At 36.6% G+C, this 19,756-nt stretch overlaps 2 protein-coding genes and 1 long non-coding RNA gene across 4 annotated transcripts; 2 read left to right on the top strand and 1 right to left on the bottom strand.

Moving 5' to 3' along the window:
* Window positions 1-2,155: 2,155 nt before the first annotated feature.
* On the bottom strand, window positions 2,156-7,448 carry LOC130424805 (caspase-8-like). 2 transcript variants are annotated; one of them, XM_056750733.1, is made up of 6 exons: window positions 7,333-7,448; window positions 4,872-4,910; window positions 4,640-4,766; window positions 4,390-4,512; window positions 3,570-4,074; window positions 2,156-3,426 (listed from the first exon to the last, which is right to left on the bottom strand). In XM_056750733.1, the coding sequence occupies exons 2-6, from the start codon at window positions 4,908-4,910 to the stop codon at window positions 3,288-3,290; spliced, it is 933 nt and encodes a 310-aa protein (XP_056606711.1). In that variant the 5' UTR covers window positions 7,333-7,448; the 3' UTR covers window positions 2,156-3,287. The 2 variants fall into 2 exon arrangements, with proteins under 2 accessions (XP_056606711.1, XP_056606710.1); XM_056750732.1 differs by lacking the exon at window positions 7,333-7,448 and adding an exon at window positions 5,827-5,964.
* A 4,162-nt stretch (window positions 7,449-11,610) lies between these two features.
* On the top strand, window positions 11,611-12,870 carry LOC130424510 (uncharacterized). The gene is made up of 3 exons (XR_008906950.1): window positions 11,611-11,802; window positions 12,061-12,122; window positions 12,788-12,870. It is a non-coding gene; the product is annotated as an uncharacterized LOC130424510 (long non-coding RNA).
* Window positions 12,871-13,322: 452 nt separating this feature from the next.
* LOC130424454 (caspase-8-like) lies at window positions 13,323-19,696 on the top strand. The gene is made up of 9 exons (XM_056750119.1): window positions 13,323-13,530; window positions 13,667-14,165; window positions 14,298-14,430; window positions 17,562-17,868; window positions 17,972-17,997; window positions 18,149-18,241; window positions 18,468-18,579; window positions 18,665-19,148; window positions 19,254-19,696. Exons 1-9 carry the CDS (start codon window positions 13,497-13,499, stop codon window positions 19,396-19,398), a joined length of 1,833 nt encoding a protein of 610 aa, XP_056606097.1. The 5' UTR covers window positions 13,323-13,496; the 3' UTR covers window positions 19,399-19,696.
* The last annotated feature ends 60 nt before the right edge of the window (window positions 19,697-19,756 follow it).

The raw sequence follows: 19,756 nt of genomic DNA, 5'->3' as shown, positions 1-19,756 counted from the left end.
CTCAATATCTCCAGACTCCCTCTGGATCTGGTCGAAGCTCTGCCGGAGGTGGAAGTTGAAGATCTCTCTGACAGGCGATTCGGCCAAACGTTCCCAACAGACCCTCACAGTACGTTTGGGTCTGCCGAGTCTGTCCAGCTTCCTCCCCCGCCATCGGATCCAACTCACCACCAGGTGGTGATCGGTTGACAGCTCCGCCCCTCTCTTCACCCGAGTGTCCAAGACATACGGCCGTAGGTCAGATGAAACAACAACAAAGTCGATCATTGACCTCCGGCCAAGGGTGTCCTGGTGCCATGTGCACTGATGGACACCCTTATGCTTGAACATGGTGTTCGTTATGGCCAAACTGTAACTCGCACAGAAGTCCAATAACAGAACACCACTCGGGTTCAGATCAGGAGGGCCGTTCCTCCCAATCACGCCCCTCCAGGTGTCACTGTCGCTGCCCACGTGAGCGTTGAAGTCACCCAGCAGAAGGACGGAGTCCCCAGTCGGGGCGCTTTCCAGCACCCCTCCCAGAGACTCCAAGAAGGCCGGGTACTCTACACTGCCATTTGGCCCATAGGCGCAAACAACAGTGAGAGACCTATCCCCGACCCGGAGGCGCAGGGAAGCGACCCTCTCGTTCACCGGGGTAAACTCCAACACATGGCGGCTGAGCTGGGGGGCTATAAGCAAACCCACACCAGCCCGCCGCCTCTCACCCTTGGCAACTCCAGAGTGGTAAAGAGTCCATCCTCCCTCGAGGAGTGTGGTTCCAGAGCCCAAGCTGTGCGTAGAGGTGATCCCGACTATCTCTAGTCGGAATCTCTGAACCTCACGCACAAGCTCCGGCTCCTTCCCGTCAGAGAGGTGACGTTCCATGTCCCTAGAGCTAGATTCCGCGTCCAGGGATCGGGTTTTCGAGGCCCCCGCCTTCGACTACCACCCGTTCCACTTTGCACCGGCCCCTTACGGTCCCTCCTGTAGGTGGTGGGCTGTAGGCTCTTATCTTTATTTGTCTAATCTGAAGTTTAATGAACTTAAAATTACTGGTACAGTCGGAATGGTCTGGTTCTACTCAAAAAGGTTTTGTCAACTTTACTTAAATATCTTGGGATGTAAGGTAGGTCGGCCTATGAAACTCCTTGAGAGTGCTGAAGCTGACTTCTGCTGGCGAGGCTGCTAACTATTTTTCTTCACTAAATTTTATTCTAGTAATTATATTCCTGACTCTGAGTCTTCTTTCATCATAACTGGTCTTCGCGTCTTTTACTGTAAATCGCCTACAGACCGAAGACTATGATGAAGCCGACGTCATCTTTCAAGAACGCGCATTAGGAAAAACGTATTACACAGCGGGAGTACAGGATTCCTAAAGATGTCTGTAACAGAGAGAAGATGACGATTGACCTTTTGGACAGACTCATGAGCAAGGGAGAGGACATCTGCTGCAAGTTCGTACAGATTTTAAGATGGGGAAATATAATGGCGAGTTTTCCATTATTGGTGAGTCATGCCATTATTGCACCTCGAGTACAAGGTTAGAGTCCACCAAAATCCCAACCATTCACCTGCTGTTTTAATGCTACTGTGATTGGCTTGTAGTGACCTTTTTTAAATACGTGTATTTGTTTTACAGGACAGATAACATCAGAGGTAACTTACATATTCTTAAGATTTGAAAGACAGGTAAAAAAAGAAATTATGTTTCATCACAAATTCCACGTGGCACCTGCTTAATCTTCAACAATGTAAATTTTTTAACCATGAAAGAAAGGAGTTGATCAGATGGACCAAGGTTTGTTTATTTATTAAAATATTTGTAAATACATTGGTACGGTGTTTACTTTAAGAAACATTTATAAAATTATATAACCGATTTTTCGATTCCTAAAAATAATAAAAAAGTATTTTTCTTATATGATTGATGTTTTCGTAACTTCTGTTTTTAGCGAATCAGAAAAAAAAATGCTTTCATATGAAACGCCAACTTCACATTTTTAAATATTCTGTCAAAGTAAAAAAACAATGTTTTAATGGGGACCAAAGCTGTTAGCATGAAAACAATCATGAGTCATGTAGTATCTTTATTTTTTATTCTTAAACAGTTTAATATTTACTTTAAAAAATTGTTTCTTAAGATCATGTTTTTCTAAATGTCTTCAACAAATTAAACAAATGTTCTATGCATTTACTGTATCTAATAAAAACTGTACTGTACTTTAAGATTATTGTAGTTTTACATCTCCAATAAACAATATTCAACTAACACAAACATTGTGTAAGACCATCACAAACTGTCATCAGTCTTTAGGAACCACAACACTTCAACAGCCAGAAGCTGTATTTTAAACACGCAGTGGCAAAAATTGGATATGTCAGTATCATTCAAGAGCTTTATCTGTACTTTGGTACAATGACAATTTTCTTTTGTCCATTCCTGATTTAAAAGATGCAAAGTTTATTTATAAAGTGACAGTTTATACATAGACACCCCCATACTGTCTTAATAATGATAAGCATTGACACTTTACATTATATCCTTAAAATGTTCTTAAACTGCACCCATTTGCTCTGATAAATCGGCATTTTATTTATAGACGGTTTTCTTTGGATGCATGCACCTGGTCCGAAGTTAAATTCCGGTCTGTGTCTAGTGACTAATAATACAACCATTTTTTTGGTTTAATTTATTATATTAACATTAATTACTATTAATATATTTTGTAATTTATTAAATAAACTATTTGATTAATTGTATAGCATATCATTTTTTAATAAACAATTTGTTTAGCCATAAAGTAATGGTTCATCCACTGGTAAACCAAAATAATACTGGGTAGAAATACTTTTAACTTGCTAGCTAATGTTATTATTTCTTTAATTTGTCATCAGAAATAATCTGCAGGGATTTTCTTCGCGAATGTATACCGGAAAATAAATTTGGGCCACCAAACATGCATGCGCAGTAACAATTGTTTATGTCGTTGCTTAAAACCCTATCTACTATGATAAACATTATTAAAGCTCATTACAAATAAAAACAGTAATCAAAGTTCTCATTTTACTTGCTGAGCACATCATTTTTACAGTCTAATCATTTAAAAAGCACTTATCCCAAATATGGAGTTATTGGTATTGGTTTTAAAAAAGTTATTTTCAAGTGAAATACACCCTCTTAAAATAAACCCCTGCACAATAATAAAAAAAAGAGAGAGTAAAAATAACTCATGGCAAATAATAAACAAAAATAGCAAATAATAAACAGAAACCGCTACCACTCAAAAAACTTCATGCTGCAGCTAATCAGGTGACATCATCGGAAGGACCATTTTTTTAGTTAGAGTGTAGCGAACTTCAGGCATCTGCTTGCTGCCTCGAAAGACTTTGGAGCTCACTATGCGATTCACTTTTGTCATAATCGAGTGAATGTCCTCTTTCCTGCCAGAAGAAAAAAATAAGTAAAAGTTAGATAAGTTATATAATATAATAATAGCAGATCAAAATAAGTACTTAACTCTAACAAATCAGCTTTAAGCTACGGCAAATGTTCTATCTTTCTAAAATAAAAAAATACATCTCACCGTGTGCTGCCAATTTTTAGCTGCTCACAGAGTTCCTGGATATAGAACGACCCATTTTGTATGTGACGGAAAGCTCTGTAGGACTCCACTGTTGACATACCGATCAGAAAATCAGCTTCTATAGGGATACTCTGGAAGGTAGCAGTTTGAGCATTTTCCTTCTCTGTGCCTTCTTCTGTACCATCGTCCTGTTCATCTGCCATTCCCACGGCCTCCTGGCATACATTTCCTTGACAGGCCTGAATAAAGATAAGCTTGGGCTTGCCAGCCAGCGTGCAGCATTTAGCAAGAGGTCGCAAAAGGTCACGGATTTCAACCTGCTTTCCATCTACACCCAACACTGTGCCTTTCTCTCCATGTGAGAGGATGCAGCATACGAAAGCGTCCATTTGTGCGTGATCCTTTTCTGCAAACTGCTTTATAAAACGTTGCATATCTGAGGCATTCAAATTGTCCTCAACCTCAACCTCAAATTGCATCTTCTTAAACACTTTGACAAGTTCATCTAGAAAAAAAGCATACAAATGTTAAGAAATGTTCTACTGCTATGTGTTCTTCACGAAAAAACAAACAAACAAACACGCATGTCCAAATTCACTGATTTTCAAGAACTGGAATAAAACACTGTGCTATTTAAATGATTATTTAATGTGTTGTCAAAGTTGACAAGCACTTTTTAATACTTTTCATTTGCTAGATATTTGCAAAACTTAGTTTCAAACATAAAGGGTGACTGACAATAATGATTTGTGGCAACAACAAAAAAACATGAAATATGGAAATACAAGGTTTCAGAAGTTAAAAAGTCTTATAAAATTACCTTTATCTTTATCTGTCCCCAACCGCTTTCCAAGTGATGTATTTGTCTCAAAATAAAAGTTGTTAATGATCAAACAATGTCCACGAGGCTGATTTGACATAGAATATAGCTCCTGCTTTGGTACTGTGAAAAAAGTCCAATATTACATTAAGAGCTTAGAGACATATATGTGGGCTATTCTAAATGTACCTATGATGATATTACAGTAAATTAGATAATATTCTAGTCTTTTCGCCTCGACATTACTTACCTGAAGCTGAACGCTTTCTTTTAGAAAAATGTTGAGAAATGTTGGTAACTGTTTGCAGTTGTTTCCTCTTTCCTTTAGGGTCATTAGGATTCTGTTGCATGAGTCCGGGGTGGTTTTCTTTGCCTCCCTGCATGACAGAATGCAAACTGTGACTATTGTTTGTTTTTAATAAAATGAAACCAAAGTAAATGAAGTAAGCCAAATGCAGAAATTTTTAGCTTCGGTCAGATACCTGTGAATTTTTTTTGTGAGCACAACCAGTTTGCTCCATCTGAGGACAGAAAAGTCAATACAAGGGAAAGAAACAAACACAGTAACACTGATATTTACATTGTCTTCTTGCAAGTAAACATAAAGAAGACCAGAGATATGGTAATTGATTTTTCGATCTAGTCCCTGGTCTCCTCCACTAACAAAAGAGTAAAAGGTCAAATGGTTGAATGAGCTAGTAGTTGATAACAAGTTGCGTTTTGATACTCATGCTGAAGCATATGCAAAAAAGGCCAGCAACTGTTACACTGTCTTCGGAGGCTCTCTACTTTTAATATTAGTAGGACTTTTATGACTATGTATTATAAATATTATATTGAATCTGTACTTTGATTTTCTATCTGCTGTTGGTATGATAATGTAAACGTTAAGCATTGAAACTCATTGAATGGCATTGTCAACCAACGCCAAGCCTAAACTTGAAACCAGTGGATATAGAAACTCCTTTATTCCTACTGCTGTAAGGCTTTTAAATGTGTGATATGTTAGAATTTGTTTTGTTTGTGTGTTTTTAGTATGTTAACAAACTCTATGCTGCATCAAAAATCGCTCTTTGGAATTATAATAAACTTTGAACCTTGAAAGATCCGAATTAAACAAATACGCAAAGCACGAGGAAAACGTTGAACTGGCTTTATCTGTTTACAATTTATCTGATTTGTTAAATTTGATTCATAATTTATTTTATACTGGAAACCACAAGGTGAAAATGATACTATCAGTTAAAACATGCGACATGTTTACAAAGAACCTGCCATTAAAAATGTAGCTAGTTGTATAACGTTGTTTAAATGCCTTAACGTTAAGTTAAATGTCAATGACTCACGCATGTTTGCAGCTCATGAAGGAAGTTTTCCGGTTTTTCAATTTCGCGGGCTTTTGTGCACAGACAAAAAGTGCATAAATATTGCACTTACCTCAATTATAAAATAGTTCTGGATTGAAGAATAATGCAAAGAACACCGTTGTTCAGAAGCAAATCGAGAGTATTAGTAATAGTGCCCTGATTGAGACCACGGTGTTAGAGGAGACTCACGCAGCGGAATAAAGCGAAAGTAAATGCAGACTCTGCATAAACTTGGACACACCTAGACTTAAAGGCATAGTTCGCACAAAATAAATCATGTCCTCGACCTCATGTTCTTCAAAACATATGATACTGGGAACAAAAAAGATAAATGTCAAAAGAATGTGTATATTATTATTGATTTTTTGTTGGGTAAACTACTCTTTAAAGGGGTCCTATGGCACGAATAGGCATTTTAGGCGTGTTTATAATGGGGTTTATTTTCTTTGTTGAGTCGCGACGAGATGTAACACTAGAAAGCGCGTGCTTTATTTATTATGTTACCATTCCCTGCTGTAATGCGAGCTTGTTTCTATCTCACACAAACTCTGTATGATGTATATGGTTGTTTGTTTATAGTCTTTATAACGTCGTACATAACAGGTACAACAGTTAGCTATAGTTTTTAATTATATAACAGAATATTTTTTTATAAAACCTTACCAATCCTTTAAGTGACGTGCACAGGAATTTTGAGGGGCAGTTGCTCTGACCTGAAAAAAGGGCACCCACCCAAAAAAAACTGAAAATAAACTCCCCGGCTATATGAAGGACTAAGAAAAACTCTGATTAATTAATCAATTCGCCTACACAGTGTCATGTCATCTTTATCACAGTGCAAAGTCTCTGTCTCATCTCCTGGTTGGCTTTTTCGCAGACAACCCTGCAGTGATGTGCTACGACAGCGTTTTAGTGCCACGTCAAAAAAAAAAAAGATTTCGAGAATAAAGTCGAAATATTACGAGAATAAAGTCGAAATGTTACGAGAATAAAGTCGAAATGTTACGAGATTAAAGTCGAAATGTTACGAGAATAAACTCGTCGTAAAACATATTTTGTTTACGTGAATGTTGTATTTTAAGAGTTTAAGTTGTGTTTAAGCACGTCTTCTGAACCAGTGAGTTAGTTCGGAAGGCCTTGCAAACACCAGCAGTCATTTTTAAAACCTCTCTAGTTCACATTTGTACATTTTTATAAATCCTTAAGGATTGTGTCTTTTATAAGCTTGATGCAACCAGATCTCGTAACATTTCGACTTTAATTTCGTAACATTTCGACTTTATTCTCGTAACATTTCGACCTCTTTTCAGTGGGCATTTTGGCTTCAAACAATACCCAAAATAGTGATAGCATTTAGGCTTTAACCTTTTTGAATAAAATAATTAATGTGATGCATTACTTCCATCATTCATTCTTCTTGCTAAAACGAAATGTGAGAAACTAACTATCAGCAAAAAAAATAGAAGCCTATATCTGTATTATTATTTAGGCTAAACGTGGCAAACGTGGCAAACTCAGCCTGGATTTATGAAGATTTTATTTCATTTCACATAACTTGATGATGATGATCGTTCACCTTTTCTGACAACGAGTCGTCTCACCCGACAACCGCGACAATCTCCTTCTAGGACCGCTCATGCAGGCTCAGCTCAGGTGCCGGTCGCGTGCAGCGCTGCAGCCATGTAAACAGAGTTTTCCCTTCCCCTACTGACTTTCATTTTCGGTGACCGAATATGGAAGTGAATGAGGCTTTGCGGTGTTTTTTTATCTAGGCCTACGTGAAATTATGCATCCATTGTACGATTTATTTTTTTCTTTTTTTCCACCTCGGATGGGCAACACGAGTCGAGAAGGGCATATGGGCAGTTGCCCGGGCAACCTGAGCAACCCCCCTGTGCACTTCCCTGAATCCTTTACATCCTGCTCAATTCGCGCTGGCAAAGTTGATGTATCGGCTTGATCATCTTCATTTTCCGTATCAGATTAGGGCTCGAATTGATACGAAGTCACGTTGACATTTTATCACCTCTCTGTCAGTACAATTGCTTGTGAACATGATGTTCCGAATATGGTAAGAGGGGTTACATTGTCCTTACACTCTTGCAGTATTCGACCAATCGCTACGCAATGGTTGACTGGCCAATCATAACACACCAGGCTTTTCAGAGCAATGAACTTCAGCGCGTTTCAGAGAGGCTGGACAAAGAGGGGATACAAACATGTACGGTGTGTGGAAAATACAGCGTTTTTTACGCTGTATTTAACCTTAAATCGTATATACACATTACATTACATCCAAAACAAACTATAATATTCGTTTTAGCCGTTAAGTCGTGTCAGTTGACGCCTTTAAATTCGCACTCCGTAAGATTGTCGCTATCTCAGTTTGTAATTGCTACTGCAGGTGATGTGCGGAGGTATTTCTTTACGTGAGTTGTGATTCGGTACTGCTCAACAGCGCGGATGAGTCTGATGTTTTGAGTCGTGGCCTGTGTCAGGAGAAGGGGGAGTCTGCTGACCTGGAGTATGCAGTTTTACACCCTAGGAAGTTTTACGGCCTATACAGTTTTAAGACCATGTTGTTCCGTATTTCTCCAGTAGGGGTCGCTGTTCACTATGAACCACCAGTACAGACCTAAAAGATAACTTCGTCGTCTATCGCGAGTTAGACATATGGTAAATAATCGTTTTTGATACTAAGAAATGGCCCAACATGCATATTTTTAACGATTAATTGATATTGTTATGAATTAATTTAAACATCGTAACATATATATATATATAATACAGATATGTGTGTGTGTGATTTAAACTCAAAGACAATACAATTAATACTTATTGGCGACCAGGTCAATATTGTGTCTGGATCAATCTTAGCTAACCACGTGTATGCCACCTCGATATCTCTTACTCATTTTCATATTTATTTTCTTTATAATTTATTCTCATTTTGTCTCTGTAGTCAATGCGAGATGGCCTTTCCTGTTAAGATATTCTTCTGACCCTGTTAACTTGCATTATATATTATATGTAACCATTTCTGTTTAGCTGCACACGCGCATTCAAGTTTTTATAAAAAAAAATAATAGCACCAATAATGCAATAATTGAGCACGAACAACCACAAAGATGTTCAAACTCAAATTGAAAACATAAGTCCCATATGGATCTTGATTTGAGTTGTTAAAGAGATGATCCAATTATCTATTGTACATACAATATACCTCTTTGATATTTTCCATTGAATATTTTAACTTAATGATCTGGATTAAAATCTATGTGCACTTTATAGGGGTTTTATCACGTTAATCATGTATCTTGTTTTCTTAATAGTAGTTGTTGGCTGGCTAATAAGGCCTTTTATATGGTGATATTATTGATCTCATTTGTAATAAAACTTGGAAATAATTGAAAAAATATTAACTTGTACTGTCTTGTTATTTCAAAAAGTTTTAGAAAAATAAATCTCTATGAATTTGTATGAATTATACAGCAGGGGCGTAGAACTGCATACTCCCCCTACTGGAGAAATAAGGAACAGCAGGGGCGTTAAACTGCCTGGGTCGCAAAACTGCATGCTCCTTAATAAACACAGATAACATATAACGGCTGCGGGTAATTTCCATACCTTGTCACTGATTTGACTGGGAGTCCCAATTTTTATAGTATATCATGCAAAATTTTCACGATGAGTTGAGGGAAAACAAGGAGCGGAGCCACTTGCAGTAAACTCAAAATCACACAACGGGGTAAATGCAGGGAGGGAACACGAGGGAAACATACAATAATACACACCAGACAACTCAACACAAGGGCTATGTATTCACAGGTGAAAACAATACATGATAACGAGACAAAATATGATAGGAACTGGCGCCCAACAGAGGTCCCAGCACCAGGGCATGACATCATGAGTAAGGGAAGCTTCCACAGACATGTTAATCCATCAGGAATTGTCCTTATTATAGAGTTAAATTCTTTAAACAGAACGGGACATTGATGGATATTCATAAAACATAAGATAACAAATCACCATTGGATTTGAATAGATCAACAAAAATGATTTTTTTATTAAACCATTTTTCAAAAAAAAAGATCTATTTCTAATTTTAATATCCACATTTTTCCATAAAATTGATTTGTGGGGGACAAGTTGTGGTTCTAAACCAATTTCCAGGCGAACAAAGCTTGTTAATGAAATCTTGCCAGTTTAATAGTAGAGTAACAGTGGAGTAATTGCATTTCATCAAAAAAGAAAGCCACCTACCCTATTAAATAAATTATTAGGAATAAAATACCACAATGAATCTGACCCTATCAAACATCTTTTTAACAAATTAATTGTAAATGTACTGTTATCATCAAAATTCTGGACTTTCAGACCCCCATCAGGCATGCGTTCACTCGTCTATTGTTTTTCTGACTCTGTTTTTCTGAATGGCAGTTGGGTGATTTTGCCTTTCAAGTTCCAGCGAGGTGATATGTCGATGTTCCCTGACTTTGAACTGAACATGTTCGCTCCCTTCTCACTTAAGATGGCCGAACACCCTGTGAAGTCCACTTTGCAGTCCACCTAAGGACAAATGGAACGCACTTCTGTAAATCAAGAAACAGGAAATGGTTTGATTAGTTTTGTATCAATGATGGCAGTTATACTAGAATTGATGTATCAAAGGGAAGACATTCTGTGTTAGATTTAACAATAGTTTCGGAAAGCTTAGCTGGAAAGTGTTAATGGAAAATATTAGATCACAGTACAATAGGCAGAGACCATTTTTCTATTTGCAGTAAAATGGGAGTAGAGATTGCTGAAGTTGTGGGGGAAAGAATGCCAAGGTGGAGGTTTAAATCAGCGGATTGGGATAAGTACAAGGAGCTATGTGAAAGCAAAATGAAGGAAATTTTATGATGGATGTTAATGTTTCTAATACCAAAAATATGTCAGGTTCTACAGAGTTCAGCTGTAGAAGTAATAGGCGAGAAGACAGGAAGCAGGAGGAAAGCTGTACCATGGGGGAATGAGGAATATAATGAAGCAATTATAAGGAGAAATAAAGCCCTTAAGAGGGTAAGAAGGTCACTTAACTTTAATGATTTAGTTTACTATAAAAGGGCACCGGCTATGGTGAGAAGAGTAATTCGGACATCTAAAATAAATTATTGGAGAGAATTTTGTAAGAAAATTGGTGAAGACATTGAAATAAATGAAGTATGGGGTATGATAAGAAAGATGGAAGGGATACAAAGAGATCGCAACACACCTGTTTTAATACATAATAATAGACAAATTTGAACTGAAAGTGGAAAAGCAGACGTATTGGCAGAAAATTTTGTTAAAGTTCACAGTACTCCCATCTATCAGAGGACTCAAGGAATGATAGGGAGCAGATATTAAGTAAATATCCTCACTTATTGGAGGATAAAGGACCATCTGGATGTATGTTGGATTCAGAATTTACCTTGTATGAATTGAAAAAGGAACTTGAAGGGGTTTAAACAAACTTCTCCAGTTAGAGATCTGTTATGAGATGATAAAACGTTTATCAGAAACATCGTTAGATCTTATCTTGAGCCTTTTTAATAAGGTTTGGGAGTAAGGAAAGTTACCAGCTGACTGGAACAGGCTAAACAAGGCAAGGACCATATGCAGCCAAATAACTACAGACCCATAGCTTTAACTTCTAATTTCTGCAAACTATATAAACTTATTATTATTATTATTATTTATATTATTATTATTTATTCTGCTAGTTTAGTTATTCTATTCCACCAATCTTGAATGACACTCCAGCTCAGTAGGTGGCAGGAATGCACTTTTCTGTTTGAATTCCCACCGTCATAAAGAGCCAAAAAATAAAAGGAAGTTTGATTAGTTTCTATTTGTAATTGCTCCTCTTTGTGTCTGACTCAGATTTGTTGTAACGTTAGGAACTTTGAGGATCTGAAATGTCTATGACAGTCATAGAAACTAATAGTTATTTTATGTTAGTCTGTCTTCGAAGACTGTGAGAAAAGGTGACTTCGATGCAAAAATGAGCAAAATACAGGTGACGTTTTATCATTTCAAATCGTAAGAGAAAATATGTTTACTTCGTACCATACTTTGTGTTTTTAATTAATGGATTTAACGTTATACACGAATACTTATGAATATTTTTAATAGACTTGTTAAGTTTTACATTTTAAAATGTTTCAATCGATTGTCATGAACGAGTTCCTATTGTCTAGAGATGATTGAATATAGATTTAATTACTGCGTGTGTTCACAAACTTAAACTTTTTTTGTTCAAACTGTCACTAAACAGATGTGGGAAATGGTTACAAATGGCTCTGACTGAGGCATGCCTGACCCTTTCAGAATCAAAAGGTGGTCCATGTTTATTTTTTTCAAATTAAATTATTTCTTTGTTCTATTGTTTGAGTCAAATAACTACAATACTTTATAAACAAACAATACTACATAAACAACAGTGTTGTGAATCGGTTCACTTGATTTCAATCATATTTGTTCTGTAGGAAGCTTCAAATTTTGGGTGAGGGAATATTTCATTTTTAAAAAGTAATGTTATGGTTTCGTTTTTGGCAGACGGTTTTATCCAAATTGACTTACATTGCATCTTCTTATACATTGGTTTCCAAGTATGTGCCATCTCCCAGGATCGTTGTTAGTGCCATGCTCTTACCACTGAGCTACAACCGTATTGGTCTACAACAGGGTGAAAGCATCTGCCAAATGCATAGGATGTAAACACGTTCTGCCCTAAAATACTTGTAAAACTTGAGCCTGTACTAGGCTGGCTCGACTGCGGGGCAATAATGTATTTTGGATGGGCAGATACTGTATATAATCATAGTTCATTACATGCATTAATTTGTGACATGCAAACATTTTCTGTGATTAAATTGACATATCATTTTTAATAGATAATACAAATAATTGTTAGTTAAATATTTTTGAAGGGGCCCAGGAAAAATTCCCCTTGACCCAGCCTGGTAAAAATATAATCTCCATATTTTTCTTCTGTTCTTTAGGGTTTCTGTGTACTGGATGCTCCTGTCACCAAAACAAATTCCTTGTATGTGCAAACCTACTTGGCAATAAAGCTCTTTCTGATTCTGATTGATCTTGAACAATGCAATCAAAACAGGAACCATTCAAGAAAAGCATTCGTCAAAATAAGCGTTTTCTTATTGATACTTTACAAGAAGATGCCGACTTCATCTTGCAGCATGTCCAACAAGATGAACTCATCACTGACCGTGAGTACCGCCTCTTAAAAGATGATCAGCAAAGAAAAGGGCGAGAGGATGTGGTCATCACCTTACTTGATAAACTTATGGGCAAGGGGGAGGAAACCTGCAAAAAATTCATAAAGCTTTTGGAACGGGATGAGGTATTGGAGACTTTTCGATCATTGGTGGGTCATGCCATCATTGCACATCCAGGGGAAATACAAGGTAATGGTCCACCGAGATCCCACCCATTTACCTGCTGTGTTAATACTGCTCTGCTTGTCTTGTGGTGACCTTTATTTAATATGTTCATCTGTTTTACAGAGCAGGTAAAATGAGAGGTCGCTTTCATATTCTGAAGATTAAAAGTCAGGTAAGAAAGAGACAAGTATGTTTAATAATTGTATACTAATGTATATCTGTCTGCATATTTCAGATCAGGCAATACACAATAACACAAATTCCACGCGGTACCTGCGTAATTATCAACAATGTACATTTTGCAAGCATGAGTGAAAGGATTGGATCAGATGAGGATCAAAGTTTGTTTAATTCATTTTTAAATATAATATATTGGTAACTGTCTTTTTGATTCCTAAGAATGCAACTAACTTTGCCTAATAATCAGCAATCTTACGTTATTAAAAAGATATTAATGTGATTTTTCCCGTGCCATAGAGTCTCTTGACAGAGTTTTCAGCTGGCTGGGGTTTACGGTGTTGGTACACAAAGATAAAACCGCAGCACAAATGAAGGATCTCCTGAAGGACCTGGGCAGGACAGTGAATGGTGACTGCTTCGTATGCTGCATCCTCAGCCACGGCAGCAGTGATGGAGTCTATGGAACCGACGGGAACATTGTTTCTGTTGATGAAATACGTGATCCTTTCAATGGCAGTAACTGTAGGAACCTAGCTGGCAAACCCAAACTGTTTTTTATACAAGCTTGTCGTGGAAAGAAATACCAAAATGTTGTTCAAGTCCAAGCAGATGATCCAGAAGGAGACGAGTCAGAGCTGGAGGTGGATGCTGACAGAATGGAAGTCTTAATCCCAGCTGACTCGGATTTCCTCATTGCCAGATCAACTATTGACCATTACTACTCTTTCAGAAACATAATGAAAGGCTCCTGGTTTATTCAGTCTCTGTGCAAGCAGCTAGAGACACTTTGTCCACAGTGAGTTTGAACAGTTTTCCCTTAACTTGCTCCAGTATACAAAAATGGATTTCTATCATAAACATATACCTGTGTTTTATCACACAAATATTTTATTATTATGTAATCATGATTAATACGTATTTTTTTTAGGGGAACTGACATCCAGACAATACTGCTCGCAGTGAATTATGATGTCAGCCTTGAGGGTGTTACCAGGAAACAGATGTCTGTCCATGAAGTTGCCATGAGGATGAAACTGATTCTTCATGTCCCCAAAGTCCAGTGAAACCCTGCAAAGTCCTGCAGTACATGTTAAGCTACATATGTAATTTATATACACTTTAGTTTTTTTATATATGTTTGATGCTGTCATTAGGACTGTTTTTAGTTATTCAGGATAAAAATCTTAAATTCTCTTTATATAAAAAGTAAATAAAGTAAAATAGAAATAGGGACCAAAGCTGTTAACATGACAACAATCATATCTTTTTATTTTAAAACATTTTAATATTTCCTTTTAAAAATGTTCCTCAGGATAATGCTTTAATTTGTATATGCATTTACTGTATCTAATAAAAAAGTATTCCAACTGTACTATATTAGATATTGGAGTTTTACATCTACAATAAACAACATTCAATCATCACAAACAAGTCAATGGGTAAAACTAAAAACTATCAAAAGTATTCAGGAACCACAACATTTTGAGACAAAACTGGTGTACTTATAGACCGTTTGAGCAGCAACAATATAAATGTTATGTGGCCCAAACTTAACTTCCAGTAGACCTCCTCAAAGAATCAATACACGAGTAGTTTACATAATTTAATACATTTAATATACAATAATATATTAATATAAACAAAATTAAATTGTTATATTATAATAACCAAACACAGACGATGGACATTATGTAGGTGGACCTGACCGGAGAAATTGATTAATAAAAAAGATCCGAAGTATCATTTTATACTACTTCAAAAAGTTCTCCTTTGAAGGCAAAGTTTCTCCACTTTGTTTCTGTTAAATTTCTGCTTCAAAGTACAGCCATTTTGATTCGTGTTTTAGTTAAGTGAGGTTGTGGCTGTAGCCCATTACTGACTTGTGGACAGTGTTATTTGGCTTGCTTTCCATCTCTTAAGAGGTTAAGAAGAGATAAGTTTAGTTTAAAAGAACATGAAATCAAGAAAGTTCCAAGAAATGTGGCATTTAATATAGCAAACACGACAATATGCAACCCTAAATAAATATGTTTTTAAATAGGATTAGGATTGTAATTTGTTCAGACTCTCTATCTGCTTTTAAAATTATAGAGTTGACAAAATCTGATAGAGAAGACCTGCTAGTAGAAATCTATACATTACTGTACTGACTGAAAGAAGAGGGTATAATTGTATACTTTTGTTGGGTGCAGGCACATATCCGGATAGTGAATGAAACAGCGGATAAATTAGCAAAAACAGGAGTGAGATAAAATCAGTAATAAATAGGAAAATATTAAGAATATGACAACAAAGATGGTAAAATAGCAGCAAAGGAAGGTGGTAATATAATATTGTAAAATCAGTAGGGACAAAATAACAGTTTTATGGAAGGCACAGAAATGAAGAAGTAATGATTTAGATTAAGGATGGGACATACAGGACTAAACTCAACACTTTAATGGGGAAGCATGAAAATGGTATGTGTGATGTTTCTGAAACAGTAGCATGTGCTCTTTCAATGAAGTAAATATGATGATCAGCGTAACAGTCTTTTTAGCAATATAAGTTACAGGCCAGTGAGCGTTGTGGACCTTTTGGGAAAGGGTTTGAATGATTATCATGTATTTAAGGCAGTTTTAACCTTTTTAGAGCTTACAGGACTAGACCACAGGGTTTAATGTAGGAGGATGAGGGTCATGATGCTTCTGCCCATCAAAGCGGTTGAGGAGACCAGTGCGGAAACTGGAGGAGCTGAACACGCAGCGCCCGCTGAAGCTTGGGCTCTGATCCTCTGAGATGGATTGGGCATTACAAGTTTTCTTTTTTTTATAGCAAAACAGATTCATCACCCATGTGGTCGAGATATACAGTAGGTGGCGGTAATACTCCTAAAGAGTGAACGGCCATTGAACCAAATAGAAGAAGAAGAAGGAAGTTTAATTAGTTTCTATTTGTAAATGCTCCTCTGACTTAGATTTGTTGTAACGTTGGGAACTTTGAGGATCTGACATTTCTATGACAGTCATAGAAACTGTGAACATCATTCTGCTGATACGTGTTCTGAGTAATGTAACGTTACTTTATATTAGTCTATCTTGGAAGACTGTGAGAAAAGGTGACTTTGATGCAAAAATGAGCACAAATACAGGTGACGTTTTATCATTTCAAATCGAAAGAGAAAATATGTTTACTTCGTACCATACTTTGTGTTTTTAATTAATGGATTTAACGTTATACACGAATACTTGACTTGTTAAGTTTTACATTTTAAAATGTTTCAATCGATTGACATGAACGAGTTCCTATTGTCTAGAGATTAATGAATATAGATGGAATTACTGCGTGTGTTCACAAAATAAAACTTTTTTTTGTTCAAAATGTCACTGAACAGATGTGGGAAATGGTTACAAATGGCTCTGACTGAGGCATTTCAGAATGAAAAGGTGGTCCATGTTTTTTTTTTTTCAAATTAAATTAATTATTTGTTCTATTGTCTGACTACAACACTTTATAAATAAAAAATACTACATAAACAACAGTGTTGTGATCGGTACACTTGATTTGAATCATGTTTCTGTAGGAATCTACAAATTTAAGGGGCGGGAATATTTCATTTAAAAAAAGTAATGTTTCGTTTTTACATTTATGCATTTGGCAGACGGTTTTATCCAAATTGACTTACATTGCATCTTCTTATACATTTGCTTCCATGTATGTGCATTCTCTCAGGATCGACCCACGACCTTGGCGTGCTCTTACCACTGAGCTACAACCGTATTGGCTACAACAGGGTGAAAGCATCTGCCAAATGCATAGGATGTAAACACGTTCTGCCCTAAAATATTTGTAAAACTTGTGCCTATACTAGGCTGGCTTGACTGAGGGCAATAATGTATTCTGGACGGGCAGATACTGTATATAATCATAGTTCATTACATGCATTAATTTGTGACATGCAAACATTTTCTGTGATTAGATTGACAGATCATTTTTAATAGATAATACAAATAATTGCTAGTTAAATATTTTTGAAGGGTCCCAAGAAAAATTCTCCTTGACCCAGCCTGGTAAAACTATAATCTCCATATTTTTCTTCTGTTCTTTAGGGTTTCTGTGTACTGGATGCTCCTGTCACCAAAACAAATTCCTTGTATGTGCAAACCTACTTGGCAATAAAGCTCTTTCTGATTCTGATTGATCTTGAACAATGCAATCAAAACAGGAACCATTCAAGAAAAGCATTCGTCAAAATAAGCGTTTTCTTATTGATACTTTACAAGAAGATGCCGACTTCATCTTGCAGCATGTCCAACAAGATGAACTCATCACTGACCGTGAGTACCGCCTCTTAAAAGATGATCAGCAAAGAAAAGGGCGAGAGGATGTGGTCATCACCTTACTTGATAAACTTATGGGCAAGGGGGAGGAAACCTGCAAAAAATTCATAAAGCTTTTGGAACGGGATGAGTTATTGGAGACTTTTCCAAATGTGAAGAATCACTCTATTCTTGCTACAGGTACATTTATCCAGCAAGCTCTTCACTTTATGATTTGATAAATCTCTTTACTTAGTTGTCTGTATGGATGTTTGGAAATGATTTATATGTTCTTGCTTTTCAGACAACCCAGTTACAGATAACTCAAAGGTGAATTTATATTTTAAATATATATTTCCCCTCCCTTATGTAAGCTGTTTATTTAACATGTATACACAGACAGAGAAATATACTTTTATACGTAAATGACACAATTACAAACCAAGATTCTTTTGTTGATTTTTGTTGTTTACTCATTTAGCTCAGCATTGATCTTCAAAAGAACCTTCAAAAATTGGCCTGCAGCTCAGAGAAATTCAAGAAAGGGCACAGAAACCAGGAACAGGGTCATGAGGTTAATATGTAGCACTAACAATATGCATATATAATATGTGGAAACACAGTTCTCATACATTTTCATTCGTAATGAGGAGTTCTAAATAGTTACATACTTTTACCTGACTATTATTTTTATGCTTGTATAAAACATATATAAATACTTGTTAATCCAAGACATAAAAAAATGGACTTGGTAGTGTAATAAGTTCATTGTACTGTAATAGTTCTGCATTCTTTTACAGGACGACTACTATCCCGTGACCCAGCGGCCTTTAGGATACTGTCTAATCTTCAACAACCTAAATTATCATCAACTGGGCTTAAGTAACAGGACTGGCACAGATAAAGATAGAGGTTTTTCAAGTAACTTTTTGTGTACAGCTATACTTTATCACTTCTCAAATGAGCCTCATAAATTCTCTCTCTTTTGTCTGTTTAGATGATCTTACCAGATTGTTTCTCAAAATGCATTTTTGGGTTGAGGTGCGAAACGACTTGCAAGGTCCGGATATGTTGAATGTGATCAAAGAGTTTGCAGAGAAAGATCACTCTAGAATGGATGTTTTCGTCTGCTGCATTCTCTCCCATGGGGCAATCGGCACTGTGATGGGCACAGACGGCCAGTGCATCCTAATCCGGGATCTTATATTGCCTTTTGCTGAAAGCCGCACACTTGCAAATAAGCCTAAGCTTTTTTTCATTCAGGCCTCCCAAGGTACAAATAGGAACATAGGAGTGTTTTTGAAGAACATACAGGAGACTAATAAAAATGATGCTCAAATGGATGTTTCTAGTATTCCTCTAGAAGCAGATTTTTTAATTGGAATGTCCACTGCTGCGCATTGTGTGTCAGTGCGGAACATCGTAGAAGGGTCCATCTATATTCAAGAGCTCTGCAAACAGCTGGAAGAATGCTGTTCCAGGTGAGTTTGAAGGGTGATGTCAAATAAAGCATACTTAAATATTAATGAACATTGTTTTTCCCTTCAGTAAATTGGAATTAACTTGCCTGCATCTTTCTCTCACAGAAAAGAGGATATCTTGTCCATTCTGACAAAGGTGAACCGTAAAGTGAGCACGACAAATCTGATGGGTCATAAGCAAATACCTGAACCTCGGTATACCTTAACCAGGAAACTGGTACTCCCCTGGACTGAAGCTTTGGATCACTAAAATAACATTGCATCTTTCTACGTTCACACTTTGTAATTCATGGGATGGTCTGAGCACTTTGATACTACAAAAGAATGTTGAACTACAAGTTACAAGCACCATGATGATATTTTAGTTCACTGGACACTTTTTACTTTGGCCTCACAGAGAACATCACCCTTTTGTTTGTGTCCTCCTACTTTTGATAATAACACTGCTGCAATAAGGGACCAAAGTATAGCAATCTTGTGTCATGAAAATGTTCATGAATTGAACAGATGTTGCTAAAATAAATATGAATGCTGTTAATAAAGCAAGATGTTATACGCATTAAACATGTTGGTGTCTTTAATAGTAATATTTTTGTTAAAAGAATTAG

This window comes from Triplophysa dalaica, chromosome 6, assembly GCF_015846415.1.
Source record: "Triplophysa dalaica isolate WHDGS20190420 chromosome 6, ASM1584641v1, whole genome shotgun sequence".
Classification (NCBI taxonomy): Eukaryota; Metazoa; Chordata; class Actinopteri; order Cypriniformes; family Nemacheilidae; genus Triplophysa; species Triplophysa dalaica.
This window is presented reverse-complemented; position numbering and strand designations above follow the sequence as displayed.

What these genes read in the sequence shown, in the direction of transcription:
- LOC130424454 (XM_056750119.1), top strand. Translation starts at nt 13,497, where the DNA reads ATGAGTGAAAGGATTGGATCAGATGAGGATCAAA. An exon ending in CAGTTACAGATAACTCAAAG is followed by an intron (nt 17,998 to 18,148) that starts GTGAATTTATAT and finishes TTACTCATTTAG; the next exon opens with CTCAGCATTGATCTTCAAAA. An exon ending in TGGCACAGATAAAGATAGAG is followed by an intron (nt 18,580 to 18,664) that starts GTTTTTCAAGTA and finishes TTGTCTGTTTAG; the next exon opens with ATGATCTTACCAGATTGTTT.
- LOC130424805 (XM_056750733.1), bottom strand. Translation starts at nt 4,910, where the DNA reads ATGGAGCAAACTGGTTGTGCTCACAAAAAAAATTCACAG. An exon ending in GGGGACAGATAAAGATAAAG is followed by an intron (nt 4,075 to 4,389) that starts GTAATTTTATAA and finishes CTTTTTTTCTAG; the next exon opens with ATGAACTTGTCAAAGTGTTT. An exon ending in CTAAAAATTGGCAGCACACG is followed by an intron (nt 3,427 to 3,569) that starts GTGAGATGTATT and finishes TTCTTCTGGCAG; the next exon opens with GAAAGAGGACATTCACTCGA.